The sequence below is a fragment of the Protopterus annectens genome, chromosome 1.part1 (assembly GCF_019279795.1).
Source record: "Protopterus annectens isolate FY-2018-M chromosome 1.part1, PAN1.0, whole genome shotgun sequence".
NCBI lineage: Eukaryota > Metazoa > Chordata > Ceratodontiformes > Protopteridae > Protopterus > Protopterus annectens.
In genome coordinates, this window is record NC_056726.1 from 698,141,862 (window position 1) to 698,163,495 (window position 21,634).

Consider the following 21,634-nt stretch of genomic DNA (forward strand, 5'->3'; position numbering starts at 1 on the left):
TCCTCTACCATCTTTAATTTCTCTCATTGTACTAGTATTCTCTTTAACTATGCTGCTCAAATAAGCTGATACCACTTCTTTTTAGCTTGTGAATAATATCTTTGTTTAATAATAATTCTTTAATTATCTCTTGACTCTTATAAATTCTCCATTTGGTCACATATTTTCTATCATTCCTTTCCAAACCCTTTAAAGCAGACAAAAACAATGTATTATACTTTATTTTTTCTGCTTTTCTTACATTTGATTGCCATTCTAAAAACATTTTTTATATTCTTTCTTCAAAGCTAGCCACCACTCAGACCAGTTTTATAACACATTCTAGAGGAAATGTCATCTTTCCATAAACAGATTTACATGACTTCATTGCATTTTTTGAATTTCGAAATTCATATGATGGAGATACGATCAAGTTTTACAAAAATTCAAAATAAAATAAAAAAAAAAAAACAAATGCATGTTTTTGTAGGGGGTAAGCCCCTTGCACATCCATAAGGGGGTTGGACCCCTCACCCCTGCAAATTATATATACTAGCTCCAAGATCACTTAACAGTGGGGAAAAGGGTAAATTCCCCTTTGAAGCAGTTCTTTGTAGATTGGAGATGGGGAATTTACCTTTCTTTATTTTTACTGTGGTGTGGTCTCAGAGTCTATATATATATATATATATATATATATATATATATATATATATATATATATATATACATACACACACACATAAGCTGCAGGGGGTGTGGAGGACACAGCCCTCCACATGGGGATTGTAGGGGGCTTGCTTGCCCTCAAAAACATATTTTTGTTTTTGTTTCTTTTATTTTAAAAATTCGGAAACTCGATCGTATGGTCTTGACCATATGAATTTCGAGTTTCTGAAAACTAGATGAAGTCATATGAACCCCCATAAAAACATATATTTTTTTTCCATTTTCATCCCATAATTTCTCATTTGTTCCGTTTATTCCTTTGCTCAATCTTATACACTCCTTATTTTCTTGTATTTCTATCCATATAGCTGAGTGATCTGAAAAGCCTATTACAAGTGTCTCTCCTTTAGTTATATTTAAATCTTGTCATATAATAAAATAATCTATTTCTGTCTTATATATACCTCAACAATATTTCCACAAAATATTATTCCAAATCTTAAACTGCCACATTTTATGACTTCAAAAATGCTATTAACATCATCTCCTTCCTCCTTTTTTCCTCTCAAATCACAATTAAAGTTTTCTGTCAATATTACATTCATATTAATTACTACATAATCCAACATTTTATGAAATAAAATGTTACCTTTCTTTACTAGTAACACAGGCATACCGTGTTGTAATTCTACATACCTGATTATGCCAGCTGACATCTACAATCATTAATCTTCCCATCATTGCCAATGTTATGTTCAATATTTTCACTGACTTTCTACAAAGTACAACCATGCCTGAATATAGTTCATTTTCTAGGTTCCATATTGTATCTCCTCACCAAGGTTTCTTTCTTTCTTTGCAATTTCTCTTCCGGTGTCAAAATCCTTCCATTTTCCATCTTCCAATATTATTGTGTCAACATCACAGTTACTATAGCAACTTAGGATGCTTACATTTCTACTTATATTTTTGATACTGTTTACATTTACATTTACTGAAAGCTCTCTAAAGTTGACATTATTTCTCTGACGTAGCTTACCAGAAACTGTGTATATTTGAAGTATTTATCTCATTCGAATTATCCATTTCCTTTCTTTTTTCATTTACACTTATCCCTTTAAACTTTATTTGTCTGTACCTTCGTTTTTGCCAGTAGAATTATTTTTACCTTTCACTATTTCCACGTTATATCTTCTTCATCACTTGTTTCAGAATATTCTTCTGTTTCACTTTTCTCATTATCGTTGCTTTTATTTTTACCCTGATCGTACTTCCACACATCCTCTCTACCTTTTACTGAGAAGGTTTCTTCTCTCCATATACTGTCCTCACTTTTATTTTCTTCTTATTCATCCTTTTTCTCTAGATTACAATCCATGCATAAGTACCCACTTTTGTTACATTTATAACACTTCAATGCACACTTTTTTGTAACATAACATAATTTTCCAAACAAATATAACATTTCCACTAATCACAGTTACTTGTCAAATGATTATCTTTTCTACAAAAAAACTTTTCAGTTGTCCCCAATATATTACAGTACCCCCTGGTACCCTTTACATTTATCATACTATGGATATGAACATTTTTTTCTTTCTCTGTTTTCAGTACAATATGACAGTTTCAGCCCCCAGTCCTTAATCCCGTTTGCTCATAATTTCTTTACAAAGTTTGCTTAAATTTCTCCTTAAGTCTATTTTTCAACTTCAGTTAGAAATTGAACTTGTATTTTTTTGCTTTGCTTTGTTTCTCTGTGAAATGCTTTAACCGCATAAGAATTCTGTGCATTACAGTTCTTTTTCTTCTCATTCTGCCACAAAAAAAATCTTTCCAGAACAGAACCAGTCTCAAAAACAATGTCACAAAATGTCTCTTTATGAATAAGAATAAAAACTCTTACCTCCTGAGTCTTCATTCCCAATGGGACCATTTCATTATCCCAAATGTCATACCTGTCTATTTTTTTCTCTTCTTTGTTCTGAAATTTCACCATAAATATTCTTTGATTCTTGACATTCACTTTCCTTTGTTTGTCTCTCATCACTTTCCCTGCAGCTTCTTTAACAGTCTTGGTATATGATTCCTTTGTCTGGAAATCTTCTTTCAAAATAACTTCTGATTCATCCGATTGAATTCTGTCCATAATTTCTCCCATTGAAACATTCCTTCCACTCTCTGGCTTGCCCTGCAACAACAATTCACCCCAACTATCATTTTGCAACCCTCCCAACTGGAGGCGTGTAAAAACACATCAATCATTGTTTTGAATGTTTGCTTTGCTTCTGGTAAACCAAACAAATTCTACTGAAACAGCTCCTCAGAATCTTCTAGAGCTTCAAACACTGCACCAACATTCACCTCTATGCTAGCTGCTGCCTTAAATCTTCTTGAATACTGTTCTCCCAAGTGCTACTGCACTAGGAATGGAACAAGGACTCTCCTAATGGGTAGATTAACTTTCCCAATGACCTAACCAGATTTTTCCAGTAGGATAAATACCACCGTGGGTATCCACCAAAAAACGGTCATAAGTCTAGTGGAAGTAATAAAGTCAACAAACAATAAATACATTTCCTTTGGTTGAAAATATATGGTCTACAGTCCATTATGCAACTTTATCTGTAACTAAGGGGAATATTGTCTGTCCTGTGGATGACAAAATTTAGCCATCAGGCATATGTAGTACCAGTATAAAATTAAATCAGGCATTAGTTATGTGATTTAGCAGTCCTTATTGATTATTGTTGCACATATTCTTAGACTTTGGAAGCTGACTGTTATAATGGGTGGCACAGTTAACATTGTTGCTTCACAGTAAGCAGTTCTCTAGTTCAATTCTTGGCTGGGGTGAGACAAAACTGTCTGCCACCAGTGTGGGCAAGTCAACTGTGGTCACTTGCTCTCATCCTCCTTGTCCTATCCCTTCCAGTATCTCTGTCGCTAATCGAAAACATGTCATCTAGGACTTAAGCCTTCGTTCCCCTACACCACTGGGGTGGGCCAGGACAGATACTTGTTAAGTAGTTAATTGTAAAAACAGTCAAACAAGGTTTTTGAGTGCATGAGTGAAGTCAGTGTAACATTTTCTGGATGAGTAAAGGTAAACAAATCCTGAATTACCTAAGGAATGGAAAGAACAAACAAGTTTAAGTCCACAAAGGGATAAACAGAAGGCTTTCATCTTACAGCTCCCAGTGGGATTCTGATATGATGCCATTCTGACAGGAAACCACATCCAATATTGGTTGAGTGATGAGTTATTAGGAGTAGCTTGTCAAGATGTATAGGTACACTAAGCTTAGGCTACGGTTAGCTTGGGTAAGTAGGTCTATCACAGATATTTCCCTATAAATTGATCAGGGCAGGGCTAACTGGACTAAGATATCCAGTCCTCAACACTGTGGCGCAGAGGTCCTAGATTTTTCTAAGTGCCTACATGGAGCAAGTGAGCATGTGCGGAGTCCTAGACAACAGTTCAATGGCAGGCATGGTACACTGTGCTGCTAGATGTGTGGAGTGGGGAGTGTCACATGGACCAAGGGGCCATAGTCTTTCAGTGAACCAAGTTGTTGGTAGCTTTCTGTAAATGATAACTACGGTTGTCTTACAGATCTGTTTCCATGGTCTTTGCAGGTGCAGTGAACTTCATTTGAGTTAAGCTCCCAGGATGGCATACTTCAATCAGGGATTGCTGACGCCTAGGATTAATATTTGGAAGGCTAACTATGCAGCACCTGTTGGTGAAAGGCAATAATATTGTGATTTTTACAGCCTGCACCATGTTGATCTGGCCATAAAAGATGCAGATTCAACTATCTATATTGACTCTCTTACAAGACGCTGAAGACAAAAATAGTGATGGTGGTATGATTAAGAATAGAAAATGTGACTACTTCTGAGGCTTTGGGTTCTCTTTTATAGAAATGACCTTAAACACAACGACACTCATGGACTTTGTATTACATTTATACTCTGCAGTACACTATGAGAAACAATGGTACCTGGGACAGCAGAAAAGACTATGGCCTGTTGATTCCCCAAAAGCCCTATATGGTGCATTGCTGGGTAAAGTGGAACTACTTTCAGTCTCAACACTAAAGATGCTTCTTTGAAGGTATTTATTATAGTTTTGTTGACTATAAAATTTTACATTGAAGCTGAACACTGTTCAATCTGAAGGGCTTACGACACACTGCACTTCCAGAAAATGATCTGTAAAATGGAATAAAATGTTACTAATAAGGAAAATTGCGGAATTAACAATTGAAGAAATTGCAATTAACGTATTTCCTCATTTGTCTTATGGACGAGGCAACACAGAAGAGCACTTAATTCTGTGGTGGTACATTTTATTAGTGGAAACACACACACACACACACACACACACACACACACACACACACACACACACACACACACACACACACACACACACGTATGTAATCAAACACCCAGGTGCTCTAATAGCAGACAGCATCCATATCAAACACTGAAGACCATACAAGAAGATACACAGCTACTGCAACATCTTCCTTTCACTGAGAGACAGCAGAACACTGTAAAATAATCTCGAACTTTAAATTCATTCTTTTGCTACTTTATAAATTCCTTTCAAATCCTGCTATCTTGTGTGATGAATGTTTACCAGTTATACAATTCCCTTTAGCTGTGATCTGCCTCCTTTTAATGCTCAGAATCAATGTAGATGTTTTTGGTTTAATGCTTATGTCTCTGGTCTCTCATCTGTATGAGCTTAATTTAGAGCATGACTACTATACTGAAGATACAATTAATTATAATGTGTGTTTGTTACTCATCAATGGATTATTCGGAATTCATTAAATGAATTTCTGAACAACACATTTCAAGTTTGTGTTTTAACAAATGCCCTACAAAATCTGCTTTGCAATTCAAACACTTCAGATTTGTATGTTAAAATGTAATCATTATACTAGACTTTTATCTCTTTATCTCTATCAGTTACAATTCAAGAATAAAAGATAAATGAGTATGTTGCAATATCATTTATCAGACTGCCATGAAGAGAGTTTATCATTTTCTGTTCAACTCCAAATAACAAATATGCATAAAAAGTGCATTAGCAAGGCAGGAAAGAGTTCTGTTCAATTTAGTCAGACTCGTTGGATGTCATTCTGAAAATAAACTATATGATGGAATGTTTCACAGCATCATTAAGCTGTGCACAGATGAATGAAGCATTTTAATTTTGCTGCTGTACATTTCATTATTTATTTACACGACAGTAAAAATGTCATGCTCACCTGAGTAACCAAATGAGATGCTTGACAATGGACTTAGGTAAATTCCATTTCCATACACTGCACCATGCAGCTTAAGAAAAAAAAATAATAAAAAAATTAATTTATTTAAGCAAGTATTGAAAAATGCATGCGAAAATAAATGAAAAAATAATGCAGCTAAAAGTGAATAATGAATATAGATTGATTTCAAAGGACATACATGACACATTCAACTCCTCCATCCTATTATTTGTGTTAGTCAAATAACAAAATCCTTTCAAACTATGCACATCAGCTCATCATGGAATCAGGATAGTGTTCTGTATGTTGTTTATATAGGAATAAATGTATGAATAAACTTTTAGAAGATCAGAAATGTTAATCTTATTGTCACACATCATTAAAACTGGCCTGTATGCAGCTGTTACTCAACATCTGATTGTACATAAAGATCCACTTCTGGGACAAATAAAAGTGGTGTAAAAGAATTCCAGTTAAAAACTGAGAAACACACTGTAAGCAACGATACTAAAACCAGTAACTACATACAGCTCCCCATGCACAGAAAAGGAGGGAGGGTATCTGTACTGTTACAGTGATCGTTAGCTACTTGCAAACCCTTTGCTGACCTACATTCTATAACTCTGTCACTCTTAGTCTGGCTGTTTTTTCTTTGGCCTCATCATACCTTTTTAAAAAGGTCATTCTTTACCAAACTTGAGTATTCTACTTTTCCATTATCTTATTAAACCTTGTCGTCCAACTTGATCCAGGCAATATAAGCCCATTATATTTCTCAGGTTCTAAAACAAATAATTTATGCACCCTTGTACAGGTATTAATAGCTTTCAGACTAGGTTTGATGTTCTTAAACTTGTAATGCTGAGAAGAAATGGGCATGTGCTTCTTATTTTGATATCAAATTAGTCTGTTAGTAAATAGTTAGATGTGCTATTTAGTACACTGTATGGTTGCACCTGTAATGTATACCGATATCACATTTCATATTGTTTAATAACTAATTTGAAGTAGTGCATGTTCCCTGAATCTCCAAGTATAAGGGATGATTGCCCAGAAAATGCAGTTGTGTAACATGCATACTACAATTACAGATCCTTGAGTTGTAGTTACTGAAACAGTACATCATAACATTTGGGGTGGCCCACTTTCTGATTTTTGAGCCGCACACAGACTCATTTAATGAATTGTCCATATCTTCCTTGCAAGGGCTCATGTTTTTCTTGAGCTTGCAGAGGTAATGATGCAGTTGCCATGAGTCTTCCATATATGCAGCTTACATTGTTATGTACTCTTCATTTCTTTGAGTCTAGAATCCTTTAAAGTAACTGTGCTCATTGTACATAAAGACCCACTTCTGAGACAAATAAGTGGGGTATAAAAGAATTCCAGTTAAAAACCGAGAAACACACTGTAAAAAGAAGTTATGTACTCACCATAACGTTCCATCTGAGTAGGTAACTTCATTTGTCAGCAACCTGTGGGTATCGGATCTGATATGGATCCGAGCCGGCAGCTTTCCTAGCAAAAGATCCGAGCTCCAAGCTCCTCCCCCTGCCCATAATACCCTGCTAGCTCCTTCTAGTCCTCAGATCGAGTTTGTCATAGTATCACAGAATACTACAATAACACAAAGAAAAAAACACCTAAACATTCTAACCTGATGTCATCCGGGAAGTGAAACACAATAATCCTTCAAGGACGAACTACAGGTCAGGGGGATGGAGGGAGGGTTGGTTGCTGACAAATGAAGTTACCTACTTAGATGGAACGTTATGGTGAGTACATAACTTCTTTATCTGAAGTAGTTAACTTCATTTGATCAGCAATCTGTGGGACAGAGTCCCCAGCTACCAACAATTTGGGAGGTCCTCATGGAAGGATATTCCGGAGCACTGCAGAGCCAAAGGATGCCCTTCCTCTGGATATCAGATCCAATTTATAATGTGTAATGAAAGTATGAGAGGAAGCCCAAGTAGCTGCTGAACAAATGTCATCCAAAGGGACCCTCGACCAGAAGGCTGCAGAAGTAGCCACAGAGTGGGTAGAGTGTGCCCGAACCTGAACGGGCTCAGGTCGACCAGAGCTTTTGTATGCAAGAAGAATGCATTGGGAAATCCACCTAGCTAAGGTTACCTTTGTCACTGGCTTACCCAAACAGGACTTCGCAAATGAGATAAAGAGTTGTTCCGATTTTCGAAAAACAGCCGTTCTGTGTAAGTAAAAACGCAACTGTCTATGTACATCCAGACAATGAAGTCTATACTCTCCTTTGTTGTGATAATTAGGAAAGAAGACAGGCAGATTGATGGATTGGTTGATGTTGGCTTCGGAGGCCACTTTAGGCAGAAAAGAGGGATTAGTCCTGAGGGAAACTCTGTCTTTATGAAAAATGATGTATGGAGGCTTACTACAAAGAGCCTGAAGCTCCGATATCCTTCTAGATGAAGTAATAGCAATCAGGAAGGCAGTTTTCCAAGATACATACTTTAAGTCGACCGAAGCTGCAGGCTCAAAGGGGGGACCAGTCAGAGCCTGGAGAACTAGGGTTAAATCCCATGGAGGAACTGCATCCTTAACAGGGGGTCTTAAAAGAAAGGTGCCTTTCAGGAAGGTCTTGCAGATCTTAGAGGAAGCTAAGGGGGCAAATTTGTTTCCAATGTGGAAGTGGGAAATAGCTGCCAATTGAACTTTAACCATTGAAGAACTAGCCTCCTGCTGAAAAATGTGGGATAGAAAGTCGAGGACGGCTGGAATAGGAGCCATAAAAGGATCCAAATTCCTATGCTCCACCCAGATCAAAAAACGCTTCCATTTACTCTTGTAGACTTTCCTGGTAGAAGGCTTATGAGCAGCCACCAGGATAGCCTTAACTGAGGATGAAATACCGGGAGTCCTAGCCATTAAAGGAACTGGATCAGCCAAGCTGAGAGCTTGAGGTTGTCCAGGTCAGGGGTTTTCAATCCCAAGGGATAAGAAATCAGATACAGAATGGGATCTAAGATCCAGGGAGGATGCACTAGATGAGACCTTAGGCATGGGAACCAGGTTTGACGATGCCGGAATGGGGCTATGAAGATAACTCTGCTCCCCAACTGACGAGCTTTCTGTAAGAATTTTGTCATCAATGGAAGAGGAGGATAAGCATAAAGAAGACCAGATGGCCAAGCATGGACCAGAGCGTCTCTGGGGGTTTCCCCTGGTGGGGGAATTAGAGTGAAAAACTCATTCAAAGGCGAAGCAAACAGATCGCAGCAAGGTTGACTCCATCTGAGGAAGATCTGGTCACTACTAAGGGGTTCAGAGACCACTCGTAAAGTGAGAGGATAGTTCGACTCAGCTTGTCAGCTAGAATGTTTGACCAACCCGGTATGTGCGTTGCTATGAGAAAGCAGTTGGTGGATATTGCCCATTCCCACACTCTCATGTCCTCTAGGCAAAGTGGGTAAGATGTGGTTCCCCCCTGCTTGTTGATGTACCAGACCACTGACATGTTGTCTGTTTGAATTGCAATTGTCCCTAGAGGAAGAAGGGCATGGTGAGCCTGCAATGCTAGAAGCACCGCCCTCATCTCCAGAACATTGATATGCAAGAAGGTCTCTGTTTGAATCCACGTGCCTTGGACGGTTCTGCCCATGCAATGCCCCCCCAACCTGAGGTGAGACGCATCCTTGGTCACTGTGACTTGAGGTGGGGACATGGAGAAGGGGTGCCCTTCCTGGAGGGGCCTAGAATGGAGCCACCAAAGTAGAGATTCCCTGCAAACCCTGCTGAGGGGAATAGGGGAAGACAAAGGATGTCGTAGGATGGACCACTGGACCTGTAAGGTCCATTGAAGAATTCTCATATTCAAACATGCGAGCGGTCACAGGTTGATGGCTGCTGACATGGACCCCAGAGCCCTCTTGACTAATTCCGCTGGAGGGGCCGAAGACTGTAGAAGAGCCAAAATGTGGAGGTTTAAGTTGCGGAGTCTGTCCATCATCAGAAAGACTCTGGACTGAATTGTGTCTGTCCTGGCCCCTATGAAATCCAGGATCTGAGTAGGCTGAAGGGAGGATTTCTTGTGGTTGATCGTGATCCCTAGATGGTGGGCGAGATGTAGAAAATAGTCCCTGGCTGAACATAATAGATGCCTGGTGGGGGCAACTAGGAGCCAGTCGTTCAGGTAAGGAAAAATCTGTATTCCCTGAAGCCTCAGGTGGGCCGAAGGGTAGGACCCTGAACTGATAATGGCTGGCTCTCAGCCGAAAGTGGAGAAACCTCTTGGATTGTCTGTCCATTAGAATGTGGTAGTACGCATCTTTGAGGTCTATGGAGCACATCCAGTCATTTTCCTGTAAAATTGGGAGAATGGATTGAATGGTGACCATCCGGAACTTTACTTTGGCGACTGACAGGTTCAGTGAGGACAGGTCGAGAATCGGCCATAAGTCCCCCGTCTTTTTTGGCACCAAAAAGAATCTGGAGTAAAAGCCTGATCCGGATTGACCGGGGGGAGGGGGACGTGCTGGATGGCTCTTTTTCTTAGTAGCTCCTTTATTTCAAAGGCTGCTATCTCCCTCTGATTGGGTGGGACATCAGGGAGGCACCCCGACTGGGGAGGAGAACTTAGGAATGGAACTGAGTAACCTCTGGATATGATTTGGAGCACCCAGCGATCTGTCATAATGGACTCCCAATGTGCTAGATGCTCCGAGAAGCACCCCCCCCCGACTGCCTCCAGAGAAGAGCAGTCGGGCAACCCCTCAGGGTTGCTGCGTGGGTCAATTGAAAAAGGGTTCCCTCAACCTGAAATTCTTCAGCCCCCTCTCTGCCTCCGGACTGGCGTCCACCCTGCCCTCCTCTGCCTCTGAAGGACGAGGAGTCCAGATCAAAATGGGATTGTTGGGATTTCCGGAACCACATCTTCTTCTGTCCTCTTTGGTTCCTGGAGAAGGACCTCTGAGGAGCCGAGAAGCGGATCCCAACGGCAGACAACGTCGTCCCGTCCTTCTCACTCTGGAGTAGCATATCATGGACGGTTTAGCCGAAAAGCGTAGAACCGTCAAAGGGGGCATTTGCGAAGGATGCCTTGAAGGGTTCCACAAAGTCGCAGAGACGGAGCCAGGCCTGTCGTCGTAAGACAATGCCTGCTCCGCTGGCTCTAGCCGCTCCCTCCATGGCATGGGAGAGAAGCCGCATACAGGTGTTTGTGATAGACTTAAGAGTGACCATTCAAGCTGAGAAGGTCCGTTTGTCCTCGGCCGACATGAACTCTGGGGGTGACCCAGCGTATTCTTTGATTAGGTCCCACTGGAGTCGAATTACATATGCCATATAGTTCAGCGACCTGACAGAGAAGGTCGCTGAAGTGAAAATCTGCTTTCCGAGGCAGTCCATCGTCCGAGACTCCTTGTCTGTAGGACGTACCGAGGAACTCTCCTGTGCCAATTCCTTCTTTGTGGCAGCCGCCACCACCATGGCATCTACCGGGGCACCCTTGCTCCAAACTGTCCTGTCTGTGGGGGGGGCTGAGAATCCTGTCCAGTCTCTTGGGTATTGGCTCCACAGTGTCCGGCTCCTTCCAAGCCCTGGTAGTTATGAGGTCCACCAAGGGATCAGCGGGAGGGGACACCCAAGAGGTAGATGGGCCTCCGTTGAACGCCTCCAGAAACACAGACTCATCCAAGGAAGGCTTTTGGGCTGACCACCCCCCTCTAATATGAAGCATTTCCATAATGTCTCCAAATGAGACATCCTCGGGAGGGGGTGAACTGGGGGAACCTTTCCCTTCCTCCAAGTCCATGTCTTCTGTGAGGGACTCAGGTGAGTCCAAGTGCCTCCTCTTACACTTTCGTTTGTGAGGAACCTCCTTGGGGGGGGGGGCTGTCCAAGGAGGCCTCACCAACAACGTCCTGTTCCTCTACAGGAACCATCTGGGATGTAGGTGCAGGCTGTCCCTGGGGCCAGATGACGGAAGACAGGCCTGTCTGAGAGGGAATTGTGGGTGGATCCATAGCAAGAACCTGGGGCCTTGAATCCCTCAAAAGGACCCTCTCCACAACATCGAATGTCGAGGGTGAGCTGCTCTCCCTAGGATCAGAAAGCAGCCCCCTCGGATCTGTCGTGTGGATCGGCGCCAGAGATGACTGGATCAGATCCGAAAGAGCAGTGCGCTCCGACCTCAATGGAGCCGAAGGCACACTAACCCCTCTGGATCTGACACTCAGCTCACGGCCCTGAGAGCTCGGATCTAAAAACGGAACTGACAAACTCGAAGGTGCAGTCAGCGCCAAAGTAGGAAACACTGTCGGCGCCGAAATCACCCTCGGCTCCAAAGCTACTCGGATCTGATAGCTCCAAACCCCGATAGTGGGTCGGAGAAGGAGCAATGGGGGCGTAAAATGGGGTCGAGCTCCCCCCAGAGGGGGGGGGGGGCAAGAGCACTCCCATCTGCAGCTGGGCCTGAAGAAATTGATGCATCAACCGGTCCATGTCCACATCGGATAAACTTCTGGTTGACCTGGATGAGGCTGCTGAGGCTGGCCGGGAAGGCTGCCTAGATGACCTTGAAGGTGACCAGGTCTCCTCCTCCGGCTCTGGGCAGAAACGCAGAGAATGAAGCCGGGAGGGAGAAGACCCGGAGACCTTAAGGGGGGAGGCAAGCTGCTTTAGACAGCGGGTCCGAGGGGACTGAATCGGCCCACCTCTTTTGGCTACGATGCCTGTCCCAATGCTAGGAGCTCATTCTCAGATGCTTCAAAAAGCCGCGGCAAATGAGATCTGAGGACTAGAGGGAGGTAGAAGGGTATTATGGGTAGGGGGAGGAGCTTGGAGCTCAGATCTTTTGCTAGGAAAGCTGCCGGCTCGGATCCGAATCGGATCCGATACCCACAGGTTGCTGATCAAATGAAGTTAGCTACTTCAGATGCAATAATTTTAAAACCAGTAACTATATACAGATCCACATACAGAGAAAAGGAGGGGGGGTATCTCTACTGTTACAGTGCTCAGTATTTGAAGACCTGATACATTAAGTATGTTACACATTTATACTATCAGGAATGCCTGTAAAAGTACAGCAAAACATTTGGGTAGAATTCTAATCGCTACATATTTAACACTGGGAACCTAGAAGTGGGCAGTGACAGGATCTCCTAAAGCACAGCTGTAGCAAAAACCTCTCCTGCCTGAGACTTTCCTTTCAAACTAAAATGTTTGGTAATCATGGAAGGTTGTCCACATATCAGCATGTAAAATATCCTGTGCTAAAACATTTCTAATGTAAGTTGCTACTGCTATGCTAAAAAAGTGTCTTCTAGTAGTGCCTTTTACAAAGGTGTACTGTACTTGGCCTAGCAAATAGCAACATAGTAAGTTAGACACTTTGGCAAGGTTTGATTAGACACAGGAAGGTCTTCTTTTCCTTTCTTATAAGAAATGAAAACATGCTTTTTTAAGACTGGGAGCAGAATGGACTGGTTGAGACAGAATCAGTGAAACTAAGTTGGACATGAAATAGTGATATGCTACCATATAAACAGACTTGCAATTCTAAAATTATTCTCTCAGACACTGAAGTAACAAGAAAAAGTATTTGCCATGATAACACTTTCTCTGCTGTGCTTTCTAGTATAAACAAAAATTGTCTTATACAAGGTGTTAACTGCAGGGTACCTTTGATGAAACCCTTAGCTGATAGGTTTGCTAGTTATCTGAAAAAAAGCTGATTCACAAGTAGAAACTACAAACATATGTACTTTGGAGAAGAATGTGCTAATGCTGATTTGAATACAAGAATTAGGTAATGTAAAACCATAGTTGTTGGGCAGTTCAATGGATGTAGTCTTTTGTGGCAAGAAGAGAAAAATGTTGTTCCTTTTCACATAAAATTTCCTTGTAGTAGGTCTTCAGACTTCCTTTAAGATATCTGGGATTTGTTAACCACTGCTGCAAAAGCATGGAGCCATTACTGTGATTTAGACAACCAAGGTTTATTAACCAGCCTTGGCACTAGGGGACTAAGGTAGAGAGGAAGAAGAAGAGTGAAGAGTCATAGCCCATTCATCTCTCCTCGGGTGGAGGGGGGGTTCCTGTGTACTCAGGAGTACAATGAGTAGTATAGCTTGCCAGGCAGATACTGAAAAGACACCATCAAAAGTTGTCCTGGTATTGATTTATTTATTTTTTGGAGAGTCCACTTATAACTGAAGTGGATTCAACTGACCAACATGCTTCCAATGAGTCTATGTAAGCAAAAAAGTTGAAATTCAGACTTTGTATTGTACATCGGAAAGTTTTTTTCCTCCAGCCTGGAGGTGCCTAAACATTCCTTTCTCTAGAGATGGCATTTTCCAAATTTAAGCCAGCTGGAATGGAGGAAGTCTTGCGGACAGACAGGGGGAGGTGGAGAATAAAGAAGATTAAGGACATTCATTAACCAGAAGGTAGCCACCTGAACCTTTTTCTGATGTTCCAGAAGAAAGTACAGGGCAAAAACAGTTGCAGTTGTCAGTGTGTAGATGATTCAGTAAGATGGCATCATTGGAGCGACTGTAATAAGAACTGCTTAAAAAGGGAAAGAGCAATCAGAGTATCAACCTGTAATTTGGACAGTTTTAAGTATTGGTAATTATATATTTATTTATATTTAATACAGAGGGCATATACATGCATTAAGTTTAGGAATGTATACCATTTAGTTTCTTACAGTTTTTTAGAAAGTACACTGCTATTAAGTAGTAGTTAACAAAGTCCAGGATCTCAGCACCTATTATGGATTATTCAGTCAGAAGGAAGCTAAAAGCAATATTAGTACAAATAGGGCAAACGGACAAACTGAGAATGCATCACTACCAAGTCAAGCAGCTTGGAATTCTTAAAGGGATAATGGCAACTATGGAAGATTTTTTAATCATTAAAGTCTTCTGAGTTTATCTAAATATTGAAATGTGTGAGCAAACTCTTCTAAATAAAAAGTAAATGAAATATGGTGTGATTTCCCTGCAGTAGCCCGATAATCAAGGAGCCTCAATTCTCACCACTGGCAACAGCTAGGGGACTTGCACACTGGGAGGATGACAAGTACACGCAGAGTACAGTAGAATTTCTCTTGGAGCACACAGAGATCACAGTCAGTCTGGGGCTGGTTTGTCCCTCTCTCTCTCTCCAGATCTGCAATAACTCTTTTCACTGGCACAGCTATATAATTGAGTCCTGAGCCAGGGTCCAAGCCAAGTCTTCCTAACACTCTGTCTGTCCAACCAGTGCTTCATGTCCCTGCTCAAGTAGCTGACACACACACACACACACACACACACACACACACACACACACACACACACACACACACACACACACACACACACTTTGAGATTTGATTTATATACAAACACACACACACACACACACACACCTGGGAAAGGCTGGCACAGGTTTACTTGCTATGACTCCTTCTGCCCAGACTATAAGGTAGTTATTACTGCCAACAGAACCCCTTATCAACTATTTTAAGGCCCTTACCAAAGGGTTCCAATCCTACTGTGTAATGTTACTATTAATCCAAATGGTAGTTTTGACCAAGCACCAGGCTATTAGGCATGGCCTGTACAGAGTCACCAAATAGATATGCAAGCATACATCTCAACCTGGAAACCTCAAAAATCTGGACAAAGGCCCAGAAAAATAGGTACAAATCTGTACTCTGATTAACATAAGATTTGCATTCATAATTGCATAACCCCACCCACTCTGATGGAATTGTGGGATACCAACTTTTAAACGCAAACTATAGAACAGGCAAAATATGATCATGAGGCATTTAATATCTTGCAGTTATGTTAATACATTTCTGCATTAAGGTATAAACATTAACTTACTCAAATGGTCAACAATATTTGCTTCCAGAGTAGGAGCATGTTATCAGCAGTAGACACGTGTGCAGGAAGGGTTACAGGACTGCTAGCTAGAAATATTCTACAGTGCTACACATTTTCTGGTTAGCTGACCTTCATCTTGCCTAGGAAGACCATAATCTACCTCCCTACATACCTTAACACTGCATTTTGTGACTTACTAATCTGTAGCAATAGTGTTTCCGAGTTGTTTGATTCTATTCATGATTTATACTTGTTTTATTTACCATTTCTCCAGCATCTGATATTTTAATGGTTGATTAAATGACAGAATTAATGGCTGACAGGAGTTAAACAGGGTAGTTTTAAGGTCTCTCATTGACAGAGGGTCATTTTTTTATTCTCAATTAAACTGTTGCCTGTAGTGCCTTCTGTAATAAACTATATGTTAATACTGCTTATAATTTGTCTCATTTGCTTTTTAGATGTTTTCTGTTTCATCTTTGAACATAGACATGTTACATCTATTTTTTGCTCTATTTTAACATTTTCAATTAAACAATGTTCAAGTTTCATTCCAAATATGATGCATCACTAATAGTTTGAATAAGTTAAATATAACAAAGGAATTAAAATCTAAGAGGAAGCACTTTTACAATGAGACTGATGATGTGAAGAAGGATGTGTAAGGAGAGAAGGATGTAGATGCATTGAAATGTTTTTTTGATTCCTTACCAACCTCAAGAAAACCAATCAGAATTTAAAAATATATAGGAAATAAGATTTGGGGTACACAGTACTAAGAAACTACTGTTTATCTATTAGGTTGGATACTGACCAGACTAGACAAGCCAAATGGTAGTTACTTCCTGAAAATATGTTTCCTAATTTGAGAGAGACTATACAAAAGAGAACAAAAGTATATGTTACAGTCTGAAGATGTACATGGAAGGGTGCTTTAGTGGAATGAGTCAGGCTGAAGCTTCCAATAACAGCAATGGAAACAACGTACTTAGTTGTAAAAATATGAACTATTCACAGCATTAAGTGAGATACAAAACTAATTTTCACAGATATTTTTTATCCAGATGATGCTATTCTGCAACTGAACTGCATGGGATACTAGAACACCAAGAGTGGGAAGGGTCTAGATTAACTACATAAAGGTGCCTTCATCAAATGCAGGTTGAGTTCAAAAAAATGATCAAAGTTGGGGTCAGTAATTGTGCTTCCATGCTCCTTTGCCCCTATACTTAAAATCAACTCTGGGGCTGTTGCACCTTGGGGTTAAGAAGAAAAGCACCTTTCAGGAACCTTTCTAGTGGAATCTGCATTTTTAGTGAAGTTGCTGAAAATGTTGATTCATTTTCTTTTCCTAGCAAAGGATTATCCAGCTTCCAGCATGATCACTTAATAATTGCACAGAAATTGTATTTTATTAGCATTATTTCACAAATAATGCAAAACGAGAAATATATCATTGTTTGTATTATATATGCTGCTTGCAAATATCCCAGTCATAAGAAAGTTATCTTCACACTGGCTTCTGCTGAGTACCACAAAAGCACTGCACCCTACTTTCACCCTAACACCAGAGGACAACAACCTTAAACATGTCTCACTACTTGGTCTAAATTAATTAGAGATAGCTGCAATGTTCTTTAAAAATTGTACCATGGACATCAAAAGCAAAAGGCCTAAAAGTGTCTGTAGTTCAGCAGTGAAATGATTTTTAATACTCTTTCATTTGCTTAAAACCACCTCCTGCCAAATATGCCGAGTCATCAGTTTAGCTTTGATCTTTTCTTGTACAGCATACAACTCTCTGTATCACATGGTCCCACAGACAAAAATAAGTTCTGACTGCAAATCAATATGTCCCTATTCAGGTACTTTAGAATGAAACATGCTGACTGATATACAACTACTCTCAAACAGAACAAAAGTTACACAGATGTTGATTCCTTTGACAGCTCATGGCTGCTTTATCCATCTTCATGTTTATCTACCCTCCCACTGTCACACTTGGCTGTTACCAGCAAATGTACACTGCCACTACATTATGTTGCTAAGATTATACTTGCTAGTTGCTAGGATGTTCTGTGGGCCAGCTTCTTTGTAGCTTCGTCCTACAGTAGGGGTCATGGCACCCCCCCAATGTACTGTCAGCATTTTTATAGATACAATGCACTTTAACATGTTTTCATACATAATTGTATGCCAAATAAAAAGGCACCCTGCTGAAGCATCTAAAGACATGCAGGTCTTTGTGTCAGAACTTATGCCACGACATCTCAGAAGTTGGGAACCCCTAGTATTATCAAGATCAGAACATAACTGCTGTGCTGTGTGCATATTTTTTTATTTTTATTTCTATTTTTTTTTTAATAATATACACACACACACACACACACACACACACACACACACACACACACACACACACACACACACACACACACACCAGCTTCCATGAATACCAATACCTTTGGAAAAAACAGCAGTAACCTTCTTGCAAACCAAAATGGCAACTTACACACACCAGCTCAGCTTCCATAAATACCAATACCTCTGCAACCAGTGGAAAAAAACGGCAGTGTAGCAACATTCTACAAACCAAAACTGCAGCTTACACACACTATCTCAGCTTCCATAAATACCAATACTTCTGCAACCAACGGAAAAAAATGGCAGCAACCTTCTGCAAACCAGAACGGCAACTTCCACTTCCGTAAATACCTCTGCAACCAACGTCAGCTTCCAAAGGCAGGCTGTCAGCTTCCTCTGTCCATAACATCTGCATCTGTCCAGGGAATATACCTCTGCAACCAATGGCAGCTTCCTCCATCCATTAGCTCTGCAAACAGCTTAAATCTCTGTCTGGGCAAATAGCAGCTTGCAAATCAATAGCAGCTCTGTAGGCAGCAAAGCATTTATTTTCTGTTCCTGTTAACGGCTAAGGAGCAGCCAGAAATACATGCATGTTGAGCCCTTGAGCTCAAATCTGACAGGCTGGCAGGCCGTTTCATGGAGCTCACATCATTATGCACATGATAATGTCAGCTTGAAACCCCGGAAAAAAAATTTAAATAAAAAATGCTGGGAAATTCGGAAATTAAGGGGAGCCACTCGGGAATCGTGGCACCCCGTTATTTGGACCCCAAAACTTGGTAAAAAATGAGTAATTCAGTATGGTTGGGAGGTATATATGCAAGTACTCTCAGAGTTTAAATATGTCTCACAAATATCAGCCACAAAGATAGGCTTAAATATATTTAATAATAAATAATAAAAGAACAAGACAATACTCAGTAACTCAACACAGTGACTTCAGAGTTCAAAATCACAGGGAATATTTTAAAACAATACTGCAAGAAAGTTTCAAACAAATACATAAAACATCAAAAATAATCCTTACTACATCCATATCTATATCTAAATGGGATACTATGCCCTAAATCTTACTTACAGTACAACAAACAGACAGAAGTGATGAGTGACTGTTTCCAGGTCAAAGACAAAATATAAAATGCACAGTCTCTCACTGAGAGAGTTCTTAAATCAATATCACTTTTTACTGCTGGGTTGCCCTGGATGACATCACTTTTTGTTACCTGACTTCAGTTCCTAGGCTAAAACAGAAACTAGTAGAACTTAACATTTATGTCTGAAAACTACATATCTCTCATATGTTTGCTCAGAACTTGGAAGTTGTAAAACAATAAAACACTTTTACATTTTAAATCTAGTAACTACTTTTCCTCCAATACAATACAAACACGTCTAGCTCTAGACATTGTGTTTGCTTCTGCAATGAGAGATAACATCTCTTGTTTATGGCCCATCTATAAAGTAACTTAACTTCAACTATTCTTAAGTTTTGCAAGTTAATCTTCTATGTTCTAGCAGGGTACGCTGTGGTTACATTCTTGAATCTCAGTACATAACATGCAGTTCTGTATAAATCATATCAGTATTCACAAATGACACAGAATTATTTACAAAATTACAGATAGCTTGGCTGGCAGTGTGACATTCCCCTTACCCCCGAAAACTCAAGCTAATTTTTCAAGTGACCCTTGAGAAACGTTGTTTTAGAGCATTGAGCCTATCTGGGAATATCTTACCCCATTCCCTGTCTTGAGACCCTATCCATGTTGGCATTGCTAACCCCACTGCAGTGTTGCACTGTCATATCATATGCTTGCAGCCCTAGGCTCCACCTGTGTAACCTGGCATTTTGCTGGCTGACTAGATGTAGCCATGTTAAGGGATTGTGGTCTATAACTACAGTGAATTTCATTCCATATAGATAAGGCTGAAGTTTCTGCCATGCCTACACTATAGTTAGGCATTCCTTTTTTACAGCTGCATAGCATTCCTCCCCAGGTTGGAGCCTCTGATTGACATATACCACTAGGTGCTCCTTTCCCTCTGAGAAAACCTGGCTAAGTATACCCCCACCCCATGGTTTGAAGCATCCACCTGCACAAGATATTCTTTGCTGTAGTCTGGTCTGGCTAACACAGGGGGTTCTCCCAATGCTCCTTTAAGCTTCTGGAATGCCTGCTCACATGCTGGGGTCCACACTACCTTATCTGGCCTGTTTTTCCTTGTCAGGTCTATGAGGGGAGCAGCTATGGTACTATAATTGGGGACACACTTTCTGTAGAACCCTGCTTTCCCTCAGAATGGCCTCACCTGCTTTTTGGTTACAGGGTCAGGTCATGCCTGAATGGCTTCTACTTTGGCAGGTTCAGGCCTGATCTTACCACTCCCCACTCTATGTCTCATGTAGGAGACCTCTACCATACCCACCAGATATTTGCTGGGCTTAATGGTCAACCCTGCTCTCTGTAGTCTGCCCAGCACCTCCCTGACATGCTGAAGGTGCTCCTGCCAGGAATGGCTGTAGCTGGCAATATCATCTAGGTAAGCAAGGGCAAAATCCCCTGCTCCTGCTAGGATATGATCTACCAGCCTCTGGAAAGTTGCTGGGGCATTTTACATCCCAAAGAGCCTCTTTGTAAACTCATACAATCTAAACGGAGTCAGAAAGGCTGACCTTTCTCTAACACCGGGAGTCAACGGTACCTGCTACTAATCCTTGGTAAGATCAATAGTGGTAAAATAATTAGCCCCACCCAGCTGCTCTATGACTTCATCTGTCCTAGGAATGGGGTAAGTATCTGACTCTGTGTAACTATTTAATTTCCCGTAGTCCACATAGAATCTGGTGCTGCCATCCATCTTTGGTACTAGCACCACTGGGGAGACCCAGAGGACTGCTGGACTCCTGAATTACCCCCAGTTCCAATATATCCTGTATCTTTTCTTTCAGAGTCTATTTGGCAGTCTCAAGCACCCTATAAGGGGCCTGCTTAATAGGCATTTGGGGTCCTCTAGCCACATGGTGCTGCACCAGATGGGTGCACATTGGTTTCCCAGTGAACATGTCCCCAAACTCCTGTAACACTGCTTGGATTTCAAGAACCTGGGTAGGGCATAACTGCTGGGACATGGCTACCCCTTCCACTGAGGTGTCAGTTCGAGTCTCACTGAGGAGACCAGTCACCAGTTCCCCCTCAGAATCCTCCTGCCATCTACTGTAAATAACAGAAAAATTCCAACTCCAAGAATGCACTACTTTATTACAGCAAAGCTTTTAGATATAAATCCTTCTTCAGTGCAGATGTTCTTGGAGTTGGAATTTTTCTGTTATTCAGCTTTTATTTTCAAACTTCTGGTTTATCACTACATTATCCTTTGGTCTTAAATCTATTGCAAATACTCAGCACAAGGGCCTCCTTATCATGGTAAGGTTTCATCATGTTAACATAGTGCAGTTTATGCACCTGCCTCCTGCCT

General features: G+C 40.9%; 1 protein-coding gene across 1 annotated transcript in view; it reads right to left on the reverse strand.

The window, feature by feature from the left end:
- Nucleotides 1–21,634, reverse strand: part of PARP8 (poly(ADP-ribose) polymerase family member 8) — a 1,481,732-nt gene that overhangs the window by 98,082 nt on the left and 1,362,016 nt on the right. The window contains exon 22 of the mRNA XM_044077685.1: nucleotides 5,934–6,003. Within this exon, the coding sequence (XP_043933620.1) occupies nucleotides 5,934–6,003 (70 nt within the window). The remainder of the gene's footprint in view (nucleotides 1–5,933; nucleotides 6,004–21,634) is intronic.